At 52.3% G+C, this 23428-nt stretch overlaps 1 protein-coding gene across 1 annotated transcript in view; it reads right to left on the bottom strand.

Moving 5' to 3' along the window:
• Window positions 1–23428, bottom strand: part of LOC147725648 (dedicator of cytokinesis protein 2-like) — a 1712066-nt gene that overhangs the window by 30206 nt on the left and 1658432 nt on the right. Inside the window, exon 52 of the mRNA XM_086964476.1 lies at window positions 83–195. Coding sequence (XP_086820602.1) covers window positions 83–195 — 113 coding nt within the window. The remainder of the gene's footprint in view (window positions 1–82; window positions 196–23428) is intronic.

The following is a 23428-nucleotide window of genomic DNA, read 5'->3' as shown; positions in this document are numbered from 1 at the left end:
TATTGAAAGAGCTGGCATTGCATCTTCGCCCTTTGGTTGCCTCTGAATACTGATAGGAGATGGCCGTTGACCACCTACTCACCTCTCTGCTTGTGACCCCAGGGAGCTGCGTGAGCCGGAGGAGACCACGGAAGAGGGGCGATAGGAGTGGACCGTGGAGCGGGGGCGGCCGCCTCGTCTTTCTTCTAGAAATGGCTGTGGGGAGAAAGCAAGAACATTCTGGAACAATACTTTCTTAGCCCCTGATACATATGAATCCCAACTTGAACCTCTTAGGAAAGGCTGCATTTCCTTCACACCACTGCTTTGAATTATTTCAATAATGCTAGCACAGTCTGTGCTCACCAGAAGTCTTTCTTTTGCTCCCCACCACATCTTTAAATTTTTTGGTATTTTGATATTAACATTCAAAAACTTTATGCTGCAGAGTTTAATTAGGTGAGAATAGTGGCAGCTGGTGACCTTTAAAAGTGGTGAGGCGTAATCCTTGGTTTGAATTCCAATAACACTTTCTGGCACTAAGGCCTCATTTACAAAGATTTGGCGTAGGGAAGAGCTGCAAGTCTTTTTGCTGCACTGCCCTACACCAAATCAAAAAGGCAGGAATGCGCCATACCCACGAGATATAGTGAGTTCCTTCCCTTTCAGCCAGCGCTGACGCACAGTTTGGTACCTGGCGCCAACACAGGTACCCTTGTTTTGTGTTATTGGCAGGATCGTTTTTGTGCAGGAAGGGACTCCTTCCTGCAAAAAATACCTCCATGGGGGCGTTGTCCTCGTTCTACGTGTGCTGCAATATGCAGCTCATATGAAAAGAGGAAAAAACGAGGTGAAAGTAAAACACTTATTTTATTTATTTATGAAGATTTTTATAGCGCTGACTTGACCCAGGGGTATCGGAGCGCTTTTGTGAGAAGTTGGCCTGATATGTGGTGTTTCCAATTCTGGAATCGCCTTGTATCAGTCCAAACAATCCCTTATGGTGTCTGGTTGTAAGTCAACCTTGTTAGACAAGCTATCCTAGGGGTAGCATGGACTAAGCAGCCTTAAAGGCTTAACTTAAGAGGTCGTGTTAAGCGAGCTGTTTTACCACATACAATCCTGTAATACCAAATGAAAGGACACCACACAAGTATATATTATAAAAATATATGTGTTTATTTCTAAATTAATCCCCTGTACTCTTTATGAGCAAAGGGGCACAAGCGTTAAATCAAAAGCACAGTATAACATATAAAGTTGCACAATTATGGATGAGGGCGGGTGGCCACTCAAACCATATACTAAAAAAATGGTATAAGAGATACCAATCGAACAATGGTTAGGCCTAGGGCCTAGAGAATCGCTGGGAGCAGTCAGGACTAGCAGTGCTGAAGTCGGGAGAAGCCCGTGGGATTCGGGTGGAGCACGTAAAGTGCGGCTTGCACCAATGTAATGTCAATGGTGCGTAAAAGTTACACAAAGTTAGTTTAAAGATACTTCCGCTGAACCTAGAGGAACAAAACTTAAGACACAGACCCTAGAGGTGTGGACCAGTGTAGGAACACCGGCATTGCAATGTTACCTCACCCACAGGAAGTGGGTGCACAGGGTCGAAGTGGCGTCGGGTTTTGACACGCAGGCTCTTGGTGCTTGGAGCTGAAGATGCTGCAGGCGATGGGAAGCAGACGTGTCCGGTGTGATCCAAGGGTGGATCTGAAGTGGTGAAGACCTGAAAGCAGAGGGGACAATGTTCAAAGTCACTGACCAGTGACCACTGTGGAACCAGATTGGAACCAGGCAAAGTCGGGTGCAAACAGTTGATGAGGTGTTGCTTCTCTCTGCAGCCACGTGGACACGAAGAGGTCAAGGACGTCCAGGAGTCGATCACGAGCTGTCCCACAAAGGCTCTAGCTGATGGCGGTGTTGGCAACTCGATTGAAGCAAACAAGCCTTGGCTAATGCAAGCCACGCAGAAAATGAAAAAGGCTTATTACTCGGACCAGCAAGGTCAGAGCGGGTACTCCTTTCTACAGGAGCGAGGGCAGGTCTTGAGCAACCAGACCCACAGTTCACATCATAGGTTTCGTCACCAAGATGGCCGCTGACCACGTGGCAAGTGGCCGAGATGGCGAGTCAAGTGGCACAAAACAAAAGGGCCCCACGCAGATCGTGGAGATGCTGGAGGACTGATCTTTGGTGCAAATGCTGCTTGGTTGTGGCGCTTCTCAAACCCCAAAGCACAGAGCCGAGGGTGCCGAGGGTGCTGCACTGTCAGCGTCTCGGGGGTCTTCCAAGATGTCCGGTCCCACGTCTCTCGGTGCCTCCACGGGTCCCTTCTTTGCAGGGACTGTTGATCGGGCTGTGAGAAGTCTGGGAAGCTGGGTCTTGTCAGGCTCTGCACTCGGGCTCCGGCGGGAGGCGGCGGCAAAGCAGATGTTGAGGTGCTGGGTGGTGCCTGTGTTCACAGGGTGGCCCCTCCTAGGCCACAAGGGAGATGCTCTTCAGTCTTCTGTTCATCAGAATGTCGAAGTCCAGTTGTCTTCTTAGTTTAAAGGTGATTTCAGGATGATCTGCTGTGCTAGGGCACTGCTCCCACTCTTATTACAATCTGAGGGGTGGATCTCCTGCTAGGCCCCTCCCTATGAGTGGGACCAGGAAGGGGGGCGGTTACACCCCCTTTCAATCAATCAATCAATCATAGGCATTTATAGAGCGCTCTACTTACCCGGAGGGTCTCAAGGCGCTGGGGGGGGGGGGGGGGGGGTTGCTGCTACTTCCCGAACAGCCAGGTCTTGAGCTTCTTCCTGAAGGCGAGGTGGTCTTGGGTCAGGCGCAGGTCGGTCGGGAGGGAGTTCCAGGTCTTGGCGGCCTGGTATGAGAAGGACCTTCCTCCTGTTGTCGTTCTTCGGATGCGGGGGACGGCGGCGAGGGCGTGACTGGCTGATCGGAGGTGTCGTTTGGGAGCGTAGAAGTTGATGCGGTTGTTGAGGTAGCTCGGGCCTTGATCGTGAAGAGCTTTGTGTGCGTGGGTAAGGAGACGGAAGGTGATTCTCTTGTTGACCGGGAGCCAGTGCAGGTCTCTTAGGTGTCCGGAGATGTGGCTGTGTCGTGGGAAGTCGAGGATGAGTCTGGCTGAGGCGTTCTGGATCCGTTGGAGTCTCTTCTGGAGCTTGGCGGTGGTTCCAGCGTAGAGGGCGTTGCCGTAGTCCAGTCGGCTGGTGACGAGTGCCTGGGTGACAGTCTTCCTGGTCTCGGTGGGGATCCACCGGAAGATCTTCCGTAGCATGCGCAGGGTGTTGAAGCATGACGAGGAGACGGCGTTGACTTGCTTGGTCATGGAGAGGGAGGAGTCCAGGATGAAGCCCAGGTTGCGTGCGTGGTCTGTCGGTTTGGGTGTGGTGCCCAGGGCGGGGGGCCACCAGGAGTCGTCCCAGGCGGAGGGCGAGGATCCCAGGACGAGGACTTCCGTCTTGTCCGAGTTCAGCTTCAGGCGGCTGGTCGACATCCACTCGGCTACCTCTTTCATTCCTTCGTGAAGGTTGGCTCTGGCGGCGGTGGGGTCGTTGGTCAGGGAGAGGATCAGCTGGGTATCGTCGGCGTAGGAGATGATGTTGAGGTTGTGTTGGCGTGCGATGGCTGCGAGGGGGCTCATGTAGACGTTGAAGAGGGTTGGGCTCAGCGAGGATCCTTGAGGGACGCCGCAGATGACTTCGGTGGCCTCTGACTTGTACGGTGGTAGACGGACTCTCTGTGTTCTTCCGTCGAGGAAGGAGATGATCCATTCCAGTGCCTTCTCCTGGATTCCGACGTTGCTGAGGCGCTGCACTAGGGTGCGGTGGCAGACGGTGTCGAAGGCCGCGGAGAGGTCTAGTAGGATGAGGGCCGCTGTTTCTCCGTTGTACATCAGGGTTCGGATGTCATCGGTGGCAGCGATGAGGGCGGTCTCGGTGCTGTGGTTGGCTCGGAAGCCAGACTGTGAGGGGTCGAGGGATCCGTTCGTCTCGAGGAAGGCGGCCAGTTGCTTGTTGACGGTCTTCTCGATGACTTTGGCTGGGAACGGGAGCAGCGAGATGGGGCGGTAATTCTTGAGTTCGGTGGGGTCCGCTGTTGGTTTCTTGAGTAGAGCGCTGAGTTCGGCATGCTTCCAGCTCTCAGGGAAGGTGGCGGTGGTGAAGGAGGTGTTGATGATGTCCCAAAGGTGGGGTGCGATGACGGCGTCGGCTTTGTTGAAGACGTGGTGAGGGCAGGGGTCGGTCGGAGATCCGGAGTGGATGGAGTTCATCATGCGGACGGTTTCTTCGGTGCAGATCGGGGTCCAGGCGCGGAGGGTGGTGGTGGGGGGTGGTGGTTCGGTCGAGTTGGACGTGGCGTTCGTCGGTTGGGTGTTGAAGCTGTTGTGTATGTCCGCGATCTTGTTGTGGAAGTAGGAGGCGAGGGAGTTGCAGAGTTCTTGCGATGGGGTGATGTCGTTGTTTCCGGCGTTGGGGTTGGAGAGCTCTTTCACGATGTTGAAGAGTTCCTTGCTGCTGTGTGCGTTGTTATTCAGCCGGTCCTTGAATGCAGTTTTCTTGGTGTCGCGGATCAGTTGGTGGTGCTTCCGGGTGGCAAGCTTGAGGGTGGTCATGTTGTCCGGTGTTGGCTCCCTTCTCCAGGCTTTCTCGAGGGCTCGGCAGTTCTTCTTGGAGCTCTTGAGTTCGTCGGTGAACCATGGGGCCTTCTTGCTGCCGGGTCTGCTGGGCGGGGTCCTCAGTGGGGCGAGTTCGTCCGCGCAGTTGTTGATCCACTTCGTGAGGTTGTCGGCGGCCTGGCTGGGGTTCGCTGAGCTGGCGGGAGGGTGCTGGCTCAGGGAAGCGGCGAGCTGGTCGGCTGTGATCTTGCTCCAGCTTCTGCGGGCGACCTGTTGCTGGGGGTGGTGGGTCGTCGTTCTTTTGAAGGTGAAGTGGACGCAGCTGTGGTCCGTCCAGTGGAGTCCTGTGGCGTGGCTGAAGGCGATGTCTTTGCTGGATGAGAAGACGGCGTCGAGTGTGTGTCCGGCGAGGTGGGTGGGGGATGGTCACCAGTTGCTTGAGTCCGAGGTTGGCGAGGTTGTCGAGCAGGGTGGTGGTGTTGCGGTCGTTGTTGTTCTCCAGGTGGAAGTTGAGGTCCCCCAGGAGGATGTAGTCAGCGGAGGGGAGGGCATGCGGGCTGACGAAGTCGGCGATGTCCTCGCTGAATTGTGTGCGTGGTCCCGGGGGTCGGTAGATCAGGGTGCCTCTGAAGGTGGTCTTCGGGTCGGTGTGGATCTGGAAGTGTAGGTGTTCGGCGGTAGTCAGGATGTCGTCGGTGTAGGTCGTGATGCGGATGGTGTCCCTGTGGATGATGGCGATGCCTCCTCCTATCTGGTTGGCGGTGCGGTCCCTCTGGGTGATCTTGTAGCCCTCTGGGATGGCGATGGCGATGTCGGGCGCTGAAGAGGCGTTCATCCAGGTCTCCGTGAGGAAGGCAACGTCAGGAGCAGTGGTGTCGATGAGGTTCCAGAGTTCGATGGCGTGTCTGTGGACTGAGCGGGTGTTGAGCAGGATGCACTTGAGGTGGTTGCTGCTGGTGTTCAGCTTGGCGGGTGCTGGAGCGGGGCAGGTCCGGATGCAGGTGAACTTGCAGGCGGTGCAGCAGAATGGTCCGTGGGAGCGTCTCGGGGTGGTACGGTAGCATCCCGGGACTCGTCCGTCGTTGAGTGCGATGAGGGTGGCGGCGTCGTACGTCCGGCGGGTGGGCTGGGACCTGCGGGGGCCAGGGGTCCTGGCACTGGGCGTGGTCCAGCGCGCCTCCGCTGCGTGGTCGCTGAGGGGGCGTCATAAGAAGGGAGCCTGGAGGGCGGGTCAGCTGGGAGGCGGGGAGCGCGTGGTCCTATCAGCAGGCGGGGGGGCAGGGTCGCGGCAAAAACCGGCGCGAAAATCGAGTCGGGCGGCCCTGCGGCGGCTGGGGCGCCGGGCTGGATCGGCGATCGAGGCGGGCGGCCCTGCGGCGGCTGGGGCGCCGGGCTGGAGGCGTCAGCAGGCAGCAGGTAGGCAGCTGGTAGGAGGCAGGCAGCAGGCAGTGAGTGTCGGGGCCACCAGGCCGAGGGCACAGTGGTCGCTGCAGAACCTGGGTCGGGGTCCCCTTAAGAAGGGAGCCTGCAGGGCGGGTCAGCTGGGAGGCGGGGAGCGCGTGGTCCTATCAGCAGGCGGGGGGGCGGGGTCGCGGCAAAAACCGGCACGAAAATCGAGTCGGGCGGCCCTGCGGCGGCTGGGGCGCCGGCTGGATCGGCGATCGAGGCGGGCGGCCCTGCGGCGGCTGGGGCGCCGGGCTGGAGGCGTCAGCAGGCAGCAGGTAGGCAGCTGGTAGGAGGCAGGCAGCAGGCAGTGAGCGTGGGGGCAACCAGGCCGAGGGCACAGTGGTCGCTTTCCTTTGTCCAGGTCACACTGGAGCTGGGGCTGGTGTGCCCCAGAACCGGTTTGACCGGATTATGCAAGGGGAAGCCTTGTGCTCCCCAGGCACTGTCTGGTTTCTTTCAAACCTCCCTGCTACAATCCACTATCTCCTGTCTGGGGTGGTGTAACACCTCCCTGCGACAGGAAAGCCTTTGTCCAGGCCTCCTCTGCTGAGTTTCGGTCAGCAGCAGGAGGTCAGACATGTGTCTGTGGCAGAAGCATCCATTTTGTGGATCTGAGGCTCTTTTAAAAATCAACCGCGTTTTAGCAAAAGTAACATGTCGTCCCCTCTAGAGGGGTGGAATGCTACCCCCGTCGCCAGAACTGGCGAGGGGGTAGTATTCCAATTCGTATGACACCTTACACGACATGTTTTGATAAAGCCAAACCAAAGTTGACATATAACCGCGAGGATTATAATGCACTTAATAGTATATGGTTTGGCATTATCCCGGAACAGCTAAGGGAATTGGTCCCGACAGCTGCAGACAGGCTCAGCTCATGCTAGAGCACACTCTCACATTAAACCACGCACTCTGCCTTCAGGATTGTTAAGGCCTGCCATAGGAGTGGCTCACAGGTTTATATGTGTCCAGATAGGTTTAGATATAGGCATACTATATCTAAGCAAGGGATGATTACACCACCTTGCCCCAGCTGAGTGATCAGCCAGTTGTGTCAATTTTAGATAGCCAGCCAGGGGTGGCAAAAGATATGCTGCAGCCCCTGGTAGGCCTTGGATGCACCTATGCCCTGGGCACCTATAGTGCTCTGTACAGGGGCTGATAAGGTGACCCAAGCCAATCTAGTTATGCACCTAGGGTACATGGAATCCATTTTACAGAGAGAGCAGATAGCCTGGGGCCCTGATTAGCAGGGAACCAGGCCAACTAAGTCGAAAACCAGCTAAACACAAGGCAAAAAATCTGGGGTAACCATAGTCAGGTAGCCACCTTCCTACAGCTTTACAACAGTGTTTCATAAAAGTTACATAGTAGAGCAGTCTTAAAAACATAAAGTTTGGCAGTCCAAGAGTGCTTAGGCTTCTTGAGGTATTGGTTGAGCTCTGAGGTAACCTGGTTGAATGCTTTATTGAGGTGGCCCGAGGTCTTGAGGCAGCCTAATTATTTGCACATTTGTCTTGAAGCGCGCTGAGGTGGACCTGGGCGATGTAGAGTCTGAAAGCATGGTGTCAGGGATAGCGTGCGGGTGGCGGCTATCCATTCGGGAGGGAGCGGTTTAAGAGGAGAGCTTTTAGTTGTTTTTTAAATTTTGTGAAGAACGGATAGTTCTGGTATCTGCTGGGATGGAGTTCCAGATTTTTGGCGCGTTTCCAGCAAATGACCTTGCATCGGTTTTGTGTTTGCGTGTTCTCAAGGGGATGAGAAGGAGGGAGTTTGAGCTCCTGAGGTTTCTTGTCTGCCAGGCCCTCTTGAATTTGGTGGCCAGATAGTCAGGTTTTCCTGTGTGTAGGACATTGTGCGTGAGGCAGGCCGTTCTGAAGTTAGCTCGCTGTTCAACTGGGGGCCATTTTAGTTCTCTTAGTGCTGGTGATGTGTGGTTGTATTTCCTGATTCCGGTGACCATTCTGGCTGCTGCGTTGAGGGTTGTTTTGAGGGGAGCCAGGTGGGATTTTGTGGTGCCGGTTAAGGTTGAGTTTCCATAGTCTAGTCTGGATAGCACCAGTGATTGGGTGGCTTGTTTGAGGTCTTTAGAAGGGATGAATGGTTTAATTTTGTAGAGCAGCTTTAGGTTGAGGAATGCAGTCTTTGCAGAGTTTTTGATGTTTGGTCATGTCCAGTTTAGGGTCTATGGTGATTACTAGGGATTTTACTGAGTTAGACAGGGTGAGATTGCCGTTTAGAGCATCCATAGCTTTAAGCCATTCTGTGATTTGTGGGTTCTCTTCTTTGTTGGAGATGAGGAGGATCCGTGTTTTGTCCTGGTTAAGTTTAGGGTGACTTAGGGACAGCCGGTTTTGAATTTCTTTTAGGTGTTGTTTTGTCTGAGGATGTCGTCTGGGGAGGAAGTGCGCAGATCTGGGTGTCATTGGCGTATGGGTGGAAGGGAATATTTGCCTTTTTAAGTATGGTGGTGAGGGGTTCCATGAATACGTTGAACAGTTGTGGTGAGAGCACTGAGCCCTGGGGCACAACGCTGCTGATGGGGTGGAGGTCGGAGGTGAAGTTTGTGATTTTTATCCTTTGCGAGCAGTTCTGGAGGAATGAGGTGAACCAGGGGAGGAACTTCTCTTTGGCACCTACCCTTTATTGTAGGGCCTTGATGGGAAGTTGGTGATCAAAAGCTGCCAATAGGTCGAGGAGAATGGGAAGGCAGCAGTGATCGGAGTCCAGTGACTTATGGATGTCATCTGTGATATTGAAGATCGCCGTCTCAGTGCTGTAACCTTTTCCGAATCCTGAGTGGTGTGTTGAGTCAGTTGTGAAAGTATGCATTTCTCGAGGATTTTGGATAGGAGGGGGAGATTGGAGACAGTCTGAAATTGTTCAGGTCCATGCAGTCATTGCCTGGTTTTTTAGTAGTGGCGGTACTTGGCTGACTTTAGGGCATTCAGGTATGATGCCGCATCTCAGGGAACTGTTGATGATTCGGCACCAGAGCGGGGCTATGGAGAGTTTGAGTTTTTTGGTCAATTGAGTGGGTATAGGGTCCAGGACATGAGAGGAGGGTTTGTAGGTGGAGATTAGCTTGATAATCTCGGCTTCCGTGATGGGATTGAAGGACTTCCATGTATTTGTGTGGTGTAGGCATGTGCTTTTGATTGGAGCTGGGGGCACGCTTTCGCAGGCAGGGTGGGTGCTGGTGTCTAGCGAGTGTTTAATCTTGGAGATATTTTCTTCGAAGAAGATGGTGAAGTTTTTCGCACAGTTCCTTGGAGGCCTGGGTGGGGATACGGGGGCTTGGTGGTTTGATGCTTGATGATTTTAAATAGTTCATGTGGTCTGTTTTTTGCATTGTCCATGGCGGAGCAGAAGAAGTTGGTTTTTTTCATTACGGATGTGTTTTTTGTAATTTCTCCCAGTTGTTTTGAGTTGTTCTAGGAGGCTTGCAGAGGGGTTGCTTCTCCAGAGTCTTTCTATCGCTCTAAGTTGTCTCCATTCGTTATCGATGTCTGTTTGAACCAGGAACTGGATGGGATGTTCCTGGTTTTTTTTGTTCAGGGGGGCTATCAGGTCTAGAATGGATGTGTTGTAGGAGTCAGTGAGTTATGTCGTGGATAGATCATCCAAGGAGGTAGTGAGGACGGAGTTGACTTTTTCCTCCAGGTCAGTCATGTTGATCTGAGTGAGATTTCTGGTCCATTTGGGCTCTTGTTGGGTGGGGGGTTACATAGTGGCTGGCTGTGTGAGGTGAAAGAGGATTAAGTGGTGGTTGGACCAATCTACGGGATAGGGTGTGGTTTATCGTCACTGTGTCACGGTTGGCTATGATGGCATCTAGGGTAGCACCTTTTTTGTGAGTTGTTTCTGTGCAGTGTTGCGTGAGGTTTTTGTTGCATAGTAACTCACTCAGGTTTTGAATTAGCGGGTTGTTATCTTCGTTCCAGTGTAGGCTGAGGTCGCCCAGAATAAGGTTATTTGCGTCTCGTAGTGAGCAGTGGGCAATCAGGTCAGACAGGTGTTTGAGGAAAGTGGTGGAGTTGCCTGGGGGGTGGTAAATAAGAAGGCAGGTAAATGTTTTTTTGTTATTGTTCGTGTTGACATTGACAGTTAGGCACTCAAAGGTGCTGTAGTTGGAGGAGTCTGTTTCCGTCACGTAAATATTGTCTCTGTGGATGATTGCTAAGCCTCCTCCTCTTTGGTCTTTTCTGTCTTTGTTGGTGATTGTAAAGTCTGGGGGGACGAGAGTGTTCAGGAGTGGAAGGGAGGATCCTTAAGCCAGGTTTTGGTGATGAACGTGATGTCTATGTCGTGCGGGAGGATGGATTATGCTAGTCAGTGGCATGTTTGGTGGCTGATCTGCAGTTTATGAGCATGCAGTTAATGGGGGTCGTCTCTGTTTTGGGATTCTGCGTTAGGGGGACGGTGGGGATGTTTTTGCAGGTGGTCGGTGGCCTAGGTGAGTTTGGAGGGCTTGGTCTCCTCCTAGTCCGGTGATTACTTGAATTTTGGATTGGAGGGTGACAACAATAGGATTGCAAAGGGAAAGGAACCCCGAGCACTTAAAAAAGTATTCACAAATATCAATAGAATATTTTGTTCAAATTAATTGTCCGTATGCACACATTCGTAGTGATTAGTCCTTCGTCTTTTATTTTCTTATTTCATAGATGTTCATGAAGACTTGTTGATACATATGTGGAGTCTTGATAATGCACACAACAGCCAATAGCCAACACGTGTTTCGTCAAAGGGTGTACCCCAAAGACTTCCTCAGGGCCTAAGCTGTCCTTCCCATCTATACCAATCACATTGAGGCCATTTCCATATCAGTAATTCCTGCATTCATCGCCAAAAAACCTGTAAATGCCATCAATATTACTCTTTTAGTCACAGGATATATTCCACCGTAAATCCAAGAACCTTCATCACAATTCACAGTTTACTTTCAACATATATCTCAAGCTGCTTGCACGTCCTCGTGTGTTCAGTCATTCCAAGTACGGCGTATGGGGAATCCTATATATAACAATAGGATTGCCGTACGAGGATGTGAGATCCGCCGCATCGCTATCAGTCCCTGGTTCTTTTCGGTCTCTGTCACGCCTGCTCTGGGGAGGCGTAAGGTTTCGGAGCTGCCCCGGGTTTACGTGACCTTGTAAATCTGGGGCAGCGTCAAAATCCATGGGTGTGGCGTGGGAACACGCACTGTAGTACCCATGGAACGCCTCCTTGACATCGAGTAAGGCATGTAGCGCTTTACGCAGCCACGTCTTACTCCATATCTATGAGGCCATGCAAAGCCAGACAAGGCGGCGTTGCGTCACCTCATAGATATGATTGAGAGGGCTTGGGCATTAAATCTTGAACGTAGATTTTACCTTACGAGACTAAGATTGGTACTCTCCATCTTTTAATAACCTTTCCTGATAAGGGCAAATGGCATAAAAACTACATTTTGTTCTCTTTTCCAATTTTTATAAGCATATTTGGAGGAGAATTTTATGCCCTCTTTTCATAATGAAAATCTATGGGCCTGTTTAGGATGGCGGGCCCACCTTAACGGAAAAGGGACCGCCCGACAGGATGTCGGCAGTCCTGACATAGGCATTACGATGTGACCGCCACCATGGCAGTCGCAATGCCTATATTTTGTATTACGGTGTGTGCTGCTGGCTGCAGCACATGCTGTAAGACAAAAAGGGGACACTGGACATATCCCTGCACTACGTGGTAGGCACCATGCGGTGCCTTCCACATGGTGTGGGCTATGTATGGGGGAACCCAAAACCATAGTTCAGGGCCAGGGGGAAAGGGTGCCCCAAAATTCGCTTTCCGCCTTCCTGGTCATGGCGGGTTAATGCCGCTGACAGACAGGGGCAAAGGGATATCAAAATCCCTCCGGCAGCGCCTGCCAGGTACCGCCGCCATTCTAGGGACAGCTGGCGGTCCGACAGGCACTCAGAAGCCTTCTGACTGTCAGACGCATGACAGCCAAGCATCCGCCCCCCATTGTTATATGGCGGTCTGTAAACTTGCTTACAATGGCGGGGAAACCACCCCCGACAGCCCGTTGGTGGCGGTCTCCCCGCCATCGTAATCAGGCTCCATGTTCTTTCAAAGCTGCATTTATCTTTATATGTATGTTGGAAAGTGAGAGCGTATGTTACGCTGGATCTTCCTATGTTCGATTGGCGATCAGAAGAAGGACGACCATCTCATACCTGGAGGCCTTCGTTTATGAAACTGAACCGGATATATACTCATACGATAACTTTTAGGTTTACATGATATAGATTATTTATGGATAAGGTGAAATATACCATAAGTTGCTAATTACATGTACTGTATTACTTTTCACTATTTTCTAGTAAAATCCTTCTAGGGAATTTGACATACATTTTTAACTGGTTTTTAATTTCAAACTGTGGGATTGACGAACCAGCATATATTGTATATTTTTATGGTTGATATATTTTAGAATGCTTTTATGGTTCGTAGTTTAACCGAATAAAGCTGATTGAATTGAATTGAGAGGCCTGCACCACCGAAGCATCTACAAAAAGCGACGCTTCGGCAGCGCGGGCCTCTTGTAAATAACCCCCTAAGTTTACTCTCTCACTTTGACTCACTCAGTCTCGCTCTGTCTCGCTAATTTACACAGTCTCACTCATTCTACTCAGACACACTCTGTCTCACTCAGTCCCATTCATTCTCACTTATTCTGAATTACTCAGTCTTACTGAGCCTCACACATAGTAACACTCACTGTCATTCTCCCTCCCTCACTCACTCACATTCTCATGCATACTCGTCCTTACTGTCACTCATTCACCCTCACTCACTCACTCACATTCTCACATTCTCATGCATACTGGTCCTTACTCCCTCTCATTTGATGTCACTGCTGCACTCCCTCTCATGTGATGTCACTGTTGCACTCCCTCTCATGTGATGTCACTGCTGCACTCCCTCTCATGTGATGTCACTGCTGCACTTCCTCTCATGTGATGTCACTGCTGCACTCCCTCTCATGTGATGTCACTGCTGCACTCCCTCTCATGTGATGTCACTGCTGTACTCCTTCTCACGTGATGTCACTGCACTCCCTCTCACGTGATGTCACTGCTGCACTCACTCTCATGTGATTCACTGCTGCACTCCCTCTTAGGTGATGTCACTGATGCACTCACTCTCATGTGATGTCACTGCTGTACTCCCTCTCATTTGATGTCACTGCACTCCCTCTCATGTGATGTCACTGCTGCACTCCCTCTCATTTAATGTCACTGCTGCACTCCCTCTCATGTGATGCCACTGCTGCACTCCCTCTCATGTGATGTCACTGCTGAACTCCCTCTCATGTGATGTCACTGCTGTACTCCCTCTCATGTGATGTCACTGCACTCCCTCTCATGTGATGTCACTGCTGTACTCCCTCTCATGTGATGTCACTGCACTCCCTCCAATGTGATGTCACTGCTACACTCCCTCTCATGTGATCACTGCTGCACTCCCTCTCATGTGATGTCACTGCTGCACTCCCTCTCATGTGATGTCACTGCACTCCCCCTCTCATGTGATGTCACTGCTGCACTCCCTCTCATGTGATGTCACTGCACTCCCTCTCATGAGATGTCATTGCTGCACTCCCTCTCATGTGATGTCACTGCTGCACTCCCTCTCATGTGATGTCACTGCTGCACTCCCTCTCATGTGATGTCACTGCTGCACTCCCTCTCATGTGATGTCACTGCTGCACTCCCTCTCATGTGATGTCACTGCTGCACTAACTCCAATGTGATGTCACTGCACTCCCTCTCATGTGATGTCACTGCTACACTCCCTCTCATGTGATCACTGCTGCACTCCCTCTCATGTGATGTCACTGCTGTACTCCCTCCAATGTGATGTCACTGCTACACTCCCTCTCATGTGATCACTGCTGCTCTCCCTCTCATGTGATGTCACTGCAACACTCCCTCTCATGTGATGTCACTGCACTCCCTCTCATGTGATGTCACTGCTGCACTCCCTCTCATGTGATGTCACTGCTGCACTCCCTCTCATGTGATGTCACTGCACTCCCTCTCATGAGATGTCATTGCTGCACTCCCTCTCATGTGATGTCACTGCTGCACTCCCTCTCATGCGATGTCACTGCTGCACTCCCTCTCATGTGATGTCACTGCTGCACTCCCTCCAATGTGATGTCACTGCACTCCCTCTCATGTGATGTCACTGCTGCACTCCCTCTCATGTGATGTCACTGCTGCACTCCCTCTCATGTGATGTCATTGCTGCACTCCCTTTCATGTGATCACTGCTGCACTCCCTCTCATGTGATGTCACTGCACTCCCTCTCGTGTGATGTCACTGCACTCCCTCTCATGTGATGTCACTGCACTCCCTCTCATGTGATGTCACTGCTGCACTCCCTCTCATGTGATGTCACTGCTGCACTCCCTCTCATGTGATGTCACTGCTGCACTCCCTCGCATGTGATGTCATTGCTGCATTCCCTCTCATGTGATGTCACTGCTGCACTCCCTCTCATGTGATGTCATTCCTGCACTCCCTCTCATGTGATGTCACTGCTGCACTCCCTCTCATGTGATGTCACTGCACTCCCTCTCATGTGATGTCACTGCTGCACTCCCTCTCATGTGATGTCACTGCATTCCCTCTCATGAGATGTCATTGCTGCTCTCCCTCTCATGTGATGTTACTGCTGCACTCCCTCTCATGTGATGTCACTGCATTCCCTCTCATGAGATGTCATTGCTGCACTCCCTCTCATGTGATGTCACTGCTGCACTCCCTCTCATGAGATGTCACTGCACTCCCTCTCATGTGATGTCACTGCACTCCCTCTCATGTGATGTCACTGCTGCACTCCCTCTCATGTGATGTCACTGCTGCACTCCCTCTCATGTGATGTCATTGCTGCACTCCCTCTCATGTGATGTCACTGCTGCACTCCCTCTCATGTGATGTCACTGCACTCCCTCTCATGAGATGTCATTGCTGCACTCCCTCTCATGTGATGTCACTGCTGCACTCCCTCTCATGTGATGTCACTGCACTCCCTCTCATGTGATGTCATTGCTGCACTCCCTCTCATGTGATGTCACTGCTGCACTCCCTCTCATGTGATGTCACTGCTGCACTCCCTCTCATGTGATGTCACTGCTGCACTCCCTCTCATGTGATGTCACTGCACTCCCTCTCATGAGATGTCATTGCTGCACTCCCTCTCATGTGATGTCACTGCTGCACTCCCTCTCATGTGATGTCACTGCACTCCCTCTCATGTGATGTCATTGCTGCACTCCCTCTCATGTGATGTCACTGCTGCACTCCCTCTCATGTGATGTCATTGCTGCACTCCCTCTCATGTGATGTCACTGCACTCCCTCTCATGTGATGTCACTGCTGCACTCCCTCTCATGTGATGTCACTGCACTCCCTCTCATGAGATGTCATTGCTGCACTCCCTCTCATGTGATGTCATGTGATGTCATTGCTGCACTCCCTCTCATGTGATGTCACTGCACTCCCTCTCATGTGATGTCACTGCTGCACTCCCTCTCAGGAGATGTCATTGCTGCACTCCCTCTCATGTGATGTCACTGCTGCACTCCCTCTCATGAGATGTCATTGCTGCACTCCCTCTCATGTGATGTCACTGCTGCACTCCCCCTCATGTGATGTCACTGCACTCCCTCTCATGTGATGTCACTGCTGCACTCCCTCTCATGTGATGTCACTGCTGCACTCCCTCTCATGTGATGTCACTGCTGCACTCCCTCTCATGTGATGTCACTGCTGCACTCCCTCTCATGTGATGTCACTGCAGCACTCCCTCTCATGTGATGTCACTGCTGCACTCCCTCTCATGTGATGTCACTGCTGCACTCCCACTCATGTGATGTCACTGCACTCCTCTCATGTGATGTCACTGCACTCCTCTCAAGTGATGTCACTGCACTCCCTCTCATGTAATGTCACTGCTGCACTCCCTCTCATGTAATGTCACTGCACTCCCTCTCATGTGATGTCACTGCTGCACTCCCTGTCATGTGATGTCACTGCTGCACTCCCTCTCATGTGATGTCACTGCTGCACTCCCTCTCATGTGATGTCACTGCACTCCTCTCATGTGATGTCACTGCTGCACTCCCTCTCCTCTGATGTCACTGCTGCACTCCCTCTCATGTGATGTCACTGCTGCACTCCCTCTCATGAGATGCCACTGCTGCACTCCCTCTCATGTGATGTCACTGCTGTACTTCCTCTCATGTGATGTCACTGCTGCACTCCCTCTCATGTGATGTCACTGCTGCACTCCCCCTCATGTGATGTCACTGCACTCCCTCTCATGTGATGTCATTGCTGCAATCCCTCTCATGTGATGTCACTGCTGCACTCCCTCTCATGTGATGTCACTGCTGCACTCCCTCTCATGTGATGTCACTGCTGCACTCCCTCTCATGTGATCACTGCTGCACTCCCTCCAATGTGATGTCACTGCTGCACTCCCTCTCATGTGATGTCACTGCTGTACTTCCTCTCATGTGATGTCACTGCACTCCCTCTCATGTGATGTCACTGCTGCACTCCCTCTCATGTGATGTCATTGCTGCACTCCCTCTCATGTGATGTCACTGCTGCACTCCCTCTCATGTGATGTCACTGCACTCCCTCTCATGTGATGTCATTGCTGCACTCCCTCTCCTCTGATGTCACTGCTGCACTCCCTCACATGTGATGTCACCGCTGCACTCCCTCTCATGAGATGTCACTGCACTCCCTCTCATGTGATGTCACTGCACTCCCTCTCATGTGATGTCACTGCTGCACTCCCTCTCATGTGATGTCACTGCTGCACTCCCTCTCATGTAATGTCACTGCTGCACTCCCTCTCGTGTGATGTCACTGCTGCACTCCCTCTCATGTGATGTCACTGCTGCACTCCCTCTCGTGTGATGTCACTGCTGCACTCCCTCTCATGTAATGTCACTGCTGCTCTCCCTCTCATGTGATGTCACTGCTGCTCTCCCTCTCATGTGATGTCACTGCTGCACTCCCTGTCATGTGATGTCACTGCTGCACTCCCTCTCATGTAATGTCACTGCACTCCCTCTCATGTGATGTCACTGCTGCACTCCCTCTCATGTGATGCCACTGCTGCACTCCCTCTCATGTGATGTCACTGCTGCACTCCCTCTCATGTAATGTCACTGCTGCTCTCCCTCTCATGTGATGTCACTGCTACACTCCCTCTCATGTGATGTCACTGCACTCCTCTCATGTGATGTCACTGCTGCACTCCCTCTCCTCTGATGTCACTGCTGCACTCCTTCTCATGTGATGTCACTGCTGCACTCCCTCTCATGTGATGTCACTGCTGCACTCCCTCTCATGAGATGTCACTGCTGCACTCCCTCTCATGTGATGTCACTGCTGCACTCCCTCCAATGTGATGTCACTGCTGCACTCCCTCTCATGTGATGTCACTGATGTACTTCCTCTCATGTGATGTCACTGCTGCACTCCCTCTCATGTGATGTCACTGCTGCACTCCCTCTCATGTGATCACTGCTGCACTCCCTCCAATGTGATGTCACTGCTGCACTCCCTCTCATGTGATGTCACTGCTGTACTTCCTCTCATGTGATGTCACTGCTGCACTCCCTCTCATGTGATGTCACTGCTGCACTCCCTCTCATGTGATGTCACTGCTGCACTCCCTCTCATGTGATGTCACTGCTGCTCTCCCTCTCATCTGATCACTGCTGCACTCCCTCCAATGTGATGTCACTGCTGTACTTCCTCTCATGTGATGTCACTGCTGTACTTCCTCTCATGTGATGTCACTGCTGCACTCCCTCTCATGTGATGTCACTGCTGCACTCCCTCTCATGAGATGTCACTGCTGCACTCCCTCTCATGTGATGTCACTGCTGCACTCCCTCTCATGTGATCACTGCTGCACTCCCTCCAATGTGATGTCACTGCTGCACTCCCCCTCATGTGATGTCACTGCTGCACTCCCTCTCATGAGATGTCACTGCTGCACTCCCTCTCATGTGATGCCACTGCACTCCCTCTCATGTGATGTCACTGCTGCACTCCCTCTCATGTGATGTCACTGCTACACTCCCTCTCATGTGATGTCACTGCACTCCTCTCATGTGATGTCACTGCTGCACTCCCTCTCATGTGATGTCACTGCTGCACTCCCTCTCATGAGATGTCACTGCTGCACTCCCTCTCATGTGATGCCACTGCACTCCCTCTCATGTGATGTCACTGCTGCACTCCCTCTCATGTGATGTCACTGCTGCACTCCCTCTCATGTGATGTCACGGCACTCCCTCTCATGAGATGTCATTGCTGCACTCCCTCTCATGTGATGTCACTGCTGCACTCCCCCTCATGTGATGTCACTGCACTCCCTCTCATGTGATGTCACTGCTGCACTCCCTCTCATGTGATGTCACTGCTGCACTCCCTCTCATGAGATGTCACTGCTGCACTCCCTCTCATGTGATGTCACTGCTGCACTCCCTCTCATGTGATGTCACTGCTGCACTCCCTCTCATGTGATGTCACTGCTGCACTCCCTCTCATGTGATGTCACTGCTGCACTCCCTCTCATGTGATGTCACTGCTGCACTCCCTCACATGTGATGTCACTTCTGCACTCCCTCTCATGTGATGTCACTGCTGCACTCCCTCACATGTGATGTCACTGCTGCACTCCCTCTCATGTGATCACTGCTGCACTCCCTCCAATGTGATGTCACTGCTGCACTCCCTCTCATGTGATCACTGCTGCACTCCCTCTCATGTGATGTCACTGCTGCACTCCCTCTCATGAGATGTCACTGCTGCACTCCCTCTCATGTGATGTCACTGCTGCACTCCCTCTCATGTGATGTCACTGCTGCACTCCCTCTCATGAGATGTCACTGCTGCACTCCCTCTCATGTGATGTCACTGCTGCAATCCCTCTCATGTGATGTCACTGCTGCACTCCCTCTCATGTGATGTCACTGCTGCACTCCCTCTCATGTGATGTCACTGCTGCACTCCCTCTCATGTGATGTCACTGCTGCACTCCCTCACATGTGATGTCACTGCTGCACTCCCTCTCATGTGATGTCACTGCTGCACTTCCTCACATGTGATGTCACTGCTGCACTCCCTCTCATGTGATCACTGCTGCACTCCCTCCAATGTGATGTCACTGCTGCACTCCCTCTCATGTGATGTCACTGCTGCACTCCCTCTCATGTGATGTCACTGCTGTACTTCCTCTCATGTGATGTCACTGGTATACTTCCTCTCATGTGATGTCACTGCTGCACTCCCTCTCCTCTGATGTCACTGCTCACTCCCTCTCCTCTGATGTCACTGGTATACTTCCTCTCATGTGATGTCACTGCTGCACTCCCTCTCATGAGATGTCACTGCTGCACTCCCTCTCATGTGATGTCACTGCTGCACTCCCTCTCATGTGATGTCACTGCTGCACTCCCTCTCATGTGATCACTGCTGCACTCCCTCTCATGTGATGTCATTCCTGCACTCCCTCTCATGTGATGTCACTGCTGCACTCCCTCTCATGTGATGTCACTGCTGCACTCCCTCTCATGTGATGTCACTGCTGCACTCCCTCCAATGTGATGTCACTGCTGTACTTCCTCTCATGTGATGTCAATGCTGCACTCCCTCTCATGTGATGTCACTGCTGCACTCCCTCCAATGTGATGTCACTGCTGCACTCCCTCTCATGTGATGTCACTGCTGCACTCCCTCTCATGTGATGTCACTGCTGCACTCCCTCTCATGTGATGTCACTGCTGCACTCCCTCTCATGAGATGTCACTGCTGCACTCCCTCTCATGTGATGTCACTGCTGCACTCCCTCCAATGTGATGTCACTGCTGCACTCCCTCTCATGTGATGTCACTGCTGTACTTCCTCTCATGTGATGTCACTGCAGCACTCCCTCTCATGTGATGTCACTGCTGCACTCCCTCTCATTTGATGTCACTGCACTCCCTCTCTTGTGATGTCACTGCTGCACTCCCTCTCATGTGATGTCACTGCTGCACTCCCTCTCATGTGATCACTGCTGCACTCCCTCCAATGTGATGTCACTGCTGCACTCCCTCTCATGTGATGTCACTGCTGTACTTCCTCTCATGTGATGTCACTGCTGCACTCCCTCTCATGTGATGTCACTGCTGTACTTCCTCTCATGTGATGTCACTGCTGAACTCCCTCCAATGTGATGTCACTGCTGCACTCCCCCTCATGTGATGTCACTGCTGCACTCCCTCTCATGTGATGTTACTGCACTCCCTCTCATGTGATGTCACTGCTGCACTCCCTCTCATGTGATGTCACTGCTGCACTCCCTCTCATGTGATGTCACTGCACTCCCTCTCATGAGATGTCATTGCTGCACTCCCTCTCATGTGATGTCACTGCTGCACTCCCTCTCATGTGATGTCACTGCTACACTCCCTCTCATGTGATCACTGCTGCACTCCCTCTCATGTGATGTCACTGCTGCACTCCCTCTCATGTGATGTCACTGCACTCCCTCTCATGTGATGTCACTGCTGCACTCCCTCTCATGTGATGTCACTGCTGCACTCCCTCTCATGTGATGTCACTGCACTCCCTCTCATGAGATGTCATTGCTGCACTCCCTCTCATGTGATGTCACTGCTGCACTCCCTCTCATGTGATGTCACTGCTGCACTCCCTCTCATGTGATGTCAATGCTGTACTTCCTCTCATGTGATGTCACTGCTGCACTCCCTCTCATGTGATGTCACTGCTGCACTCCCTCTCATGTGATGTCACTGCTGCACTCCCCCTCATGTGATGTCACTGCACTCCCTCTCATGTGATGTCACTGCTGCACTCCCTCTCATGTGATGTCACTGCTGCACTCCCTCTCATGAGATGTCACTGCTGCACTCCCTCTCATGTGATGTCACTGCTGCACTCCCTCTCATGTGATCACTGCTGCACTCCCTCCAATGTGATGTCACTGCTGCACTCCCTCTCATGTGATGTCACTGCTGTACTTCCTCTCATGTGATGTCACTGCTGCACTCCCTCTCATGTGATGTCACTGCTGCACCCCCCCTCATGTGATGTCACTGCACTCCCTCTCATGTGATGTCATTGCTGCAATCCCTCTCATGTGATGTCACTGCTGCACTCCCTCTCATGTGATGTCACTGCTGCACTCCCCCTCATGTGATGTCACTGCACTCCCTCTCATGTGATGTCATTGCTGCAATCCCTCTCATGTGATGTCACTGCTGCACTCCCTCTCATGTGATGTCACTGCTGCACTCCCTCTCATGAGATGTCACTGCTGCACTCCCTCTCATGTGATGTCACTGCTGTACTCCCTCTCATGTGATGTCACTGCTGCACTCCCTCTCATGTGATCACTGCTGCACTCCCTCCAATGTGATGTCACTGCACTCCCTCTCATGTGATGTCATTGCTGCAATCCCTCTCATGTGATGTCACTGCTGCACTCACCCTCATGTGATGTCTTCACTCCCTCTCATGTGATGTCATTGCTGCAATCCCTCTCTTGTGATGTCACTGCACTCCCTCACATGTGATGTCACTGCAATCCCTCTCTTGTGATGTCACTGCACTCCCTCACATGTGATGTCACTGCACCTCCTCTCTTGTGATGTCACTGCACTCCCTCTCATGTGATGTCACTGCACCTCCTCTCTTGTGATGTCACTGCACTCCCTCACATGTGATGTCACTGATGCACTCCCTCTCATGTGATGTCACTGCTGCACTCCCTCTCCTGTGATGTCACTGCTGCACTCCCTCTCATGTGATGTCACTGCTGCACTCCCTCTCATGAGATGTCACTGCTGCACTCCCTCTCATGTGATGTCACTGCTGCACTCCCTCTCATGTGATCACTGCTGCACTCCCTCCAATGTGATGTCACTGCTGCACTCCCTCTCATGTGATGTCACTGCTGTACTTCCTCTCATGTGATGTCACTGCTGCACTCCCTCTCATGTGATGTCACTGCTGCACTCCCCCTCATGTGATGTCACTGCACTCCCTCTCATGTGATGTCATTGCTGCAATCCCTCTCATGTGATGTCACTGCTGCACTCACCCTCATGTGATGTCTTCACTCCCTCTCATGTGATGTCATTGCTGCAATCCCTCTCTTGTGATGTCACTGCACTCCCTCACATGTGATGTCACTGCACCTCCTCTCTTGTGATGTCACTGCACTCCCTCTCATGTGATGTCACTGCACCTCCTCTCTTGTGATGTCACTGCACTCCCTCACATGTGATGTCACTGATGCACTCCCTCTCATGTGATGTCACTGCTGCACTCCCTCTCATGTGATGTCACTGCTGCACTCCCTCACATGTGATGTCACTGCTGCACTCCCTCTCATGTGATCACTGCTGCACTCCCTCCAATGTGATGTCACTGCTGCACTCCCTCTCATGTGATCACTGCTGCACTCCCTCTCATGTGATGTCACTGCTGCACCCCCTCTCATGTGATGTCACTGCTGCACTCCCTCTCATGTGATGTCACTGCTGCACTCCCTCTCATGTGATGTCACTGCTGCACTCCCTCTCATGTGATGTCACTGCTGCACTCCCTCTCGTGTGATGTCACTGCAGCATTCCCTCTCATGTGATGTCACTGCTGCACCCCCTCTCATGTGATGTCACTGCTGCACTCCCTCTCATGTGATGTCACTGCTGCACTCCCTCTCCTCTGATGTCACTGCTGCGCTCCCTCTCATGTGATGTCACTGCACTCCCTCTCATGTGATGTCACTGCTGCACTCCCTCTCATGTGATGTCACTGCTGCACTCCCTCTCATGTGATGTCACTGCTGCACCCCCTCTCATGTGATGTCACTGCTGCACCCCCTCTCATGTGATGTCACTGCTGCACCCCCTCTCATGTGATGTCACTGCTGCACCCCCTCTCATGTGATGTCACTGCTGCACCCCCTCTCATGTGATGTCACTGCTGCACCCCCTCTCATGTGATGTCACTGCTGCACCCCCTCTCATGTGATGTCACTGCTGCACCCCCTCTCATGTGATGTCACTGCTGCACTCCCTCTCATGTGATGTCACTGCTGCACTCCCTCTCCTCTGATGTCACTGCAGGTCAGCATCTGCACAGTTCTCCAGAGTTCACCCGGGAGACTCAGCACACAGCCTCAGAGCAGTCATTTCTTTCCAGCTGCTCTGTGTTCATTTTCCTTGTTGTTGCCTCTTCCCCGAGGGTGGCAGGGCAACGCCCCTTTCACCCATCAAC

The sequence above is a fragment of the Lissotriton vulgaris genome, chromosome 3_2, assembly GCF_964263255.1.
Source record: "Lissotriton vulgaris chromosome 3_2, aLisVul1.2, whole genome shotgun sequence".
NCBI classification, from domain to species: Eukaryota; Metazoa; Chordata; class Amphibia; order Caudata; family Salamandridae; genus Lissotriton; species Lissotriton vulgaris.
This window is presented reverse-complemented; position numbering and strand designations above follow the sequence as displayed.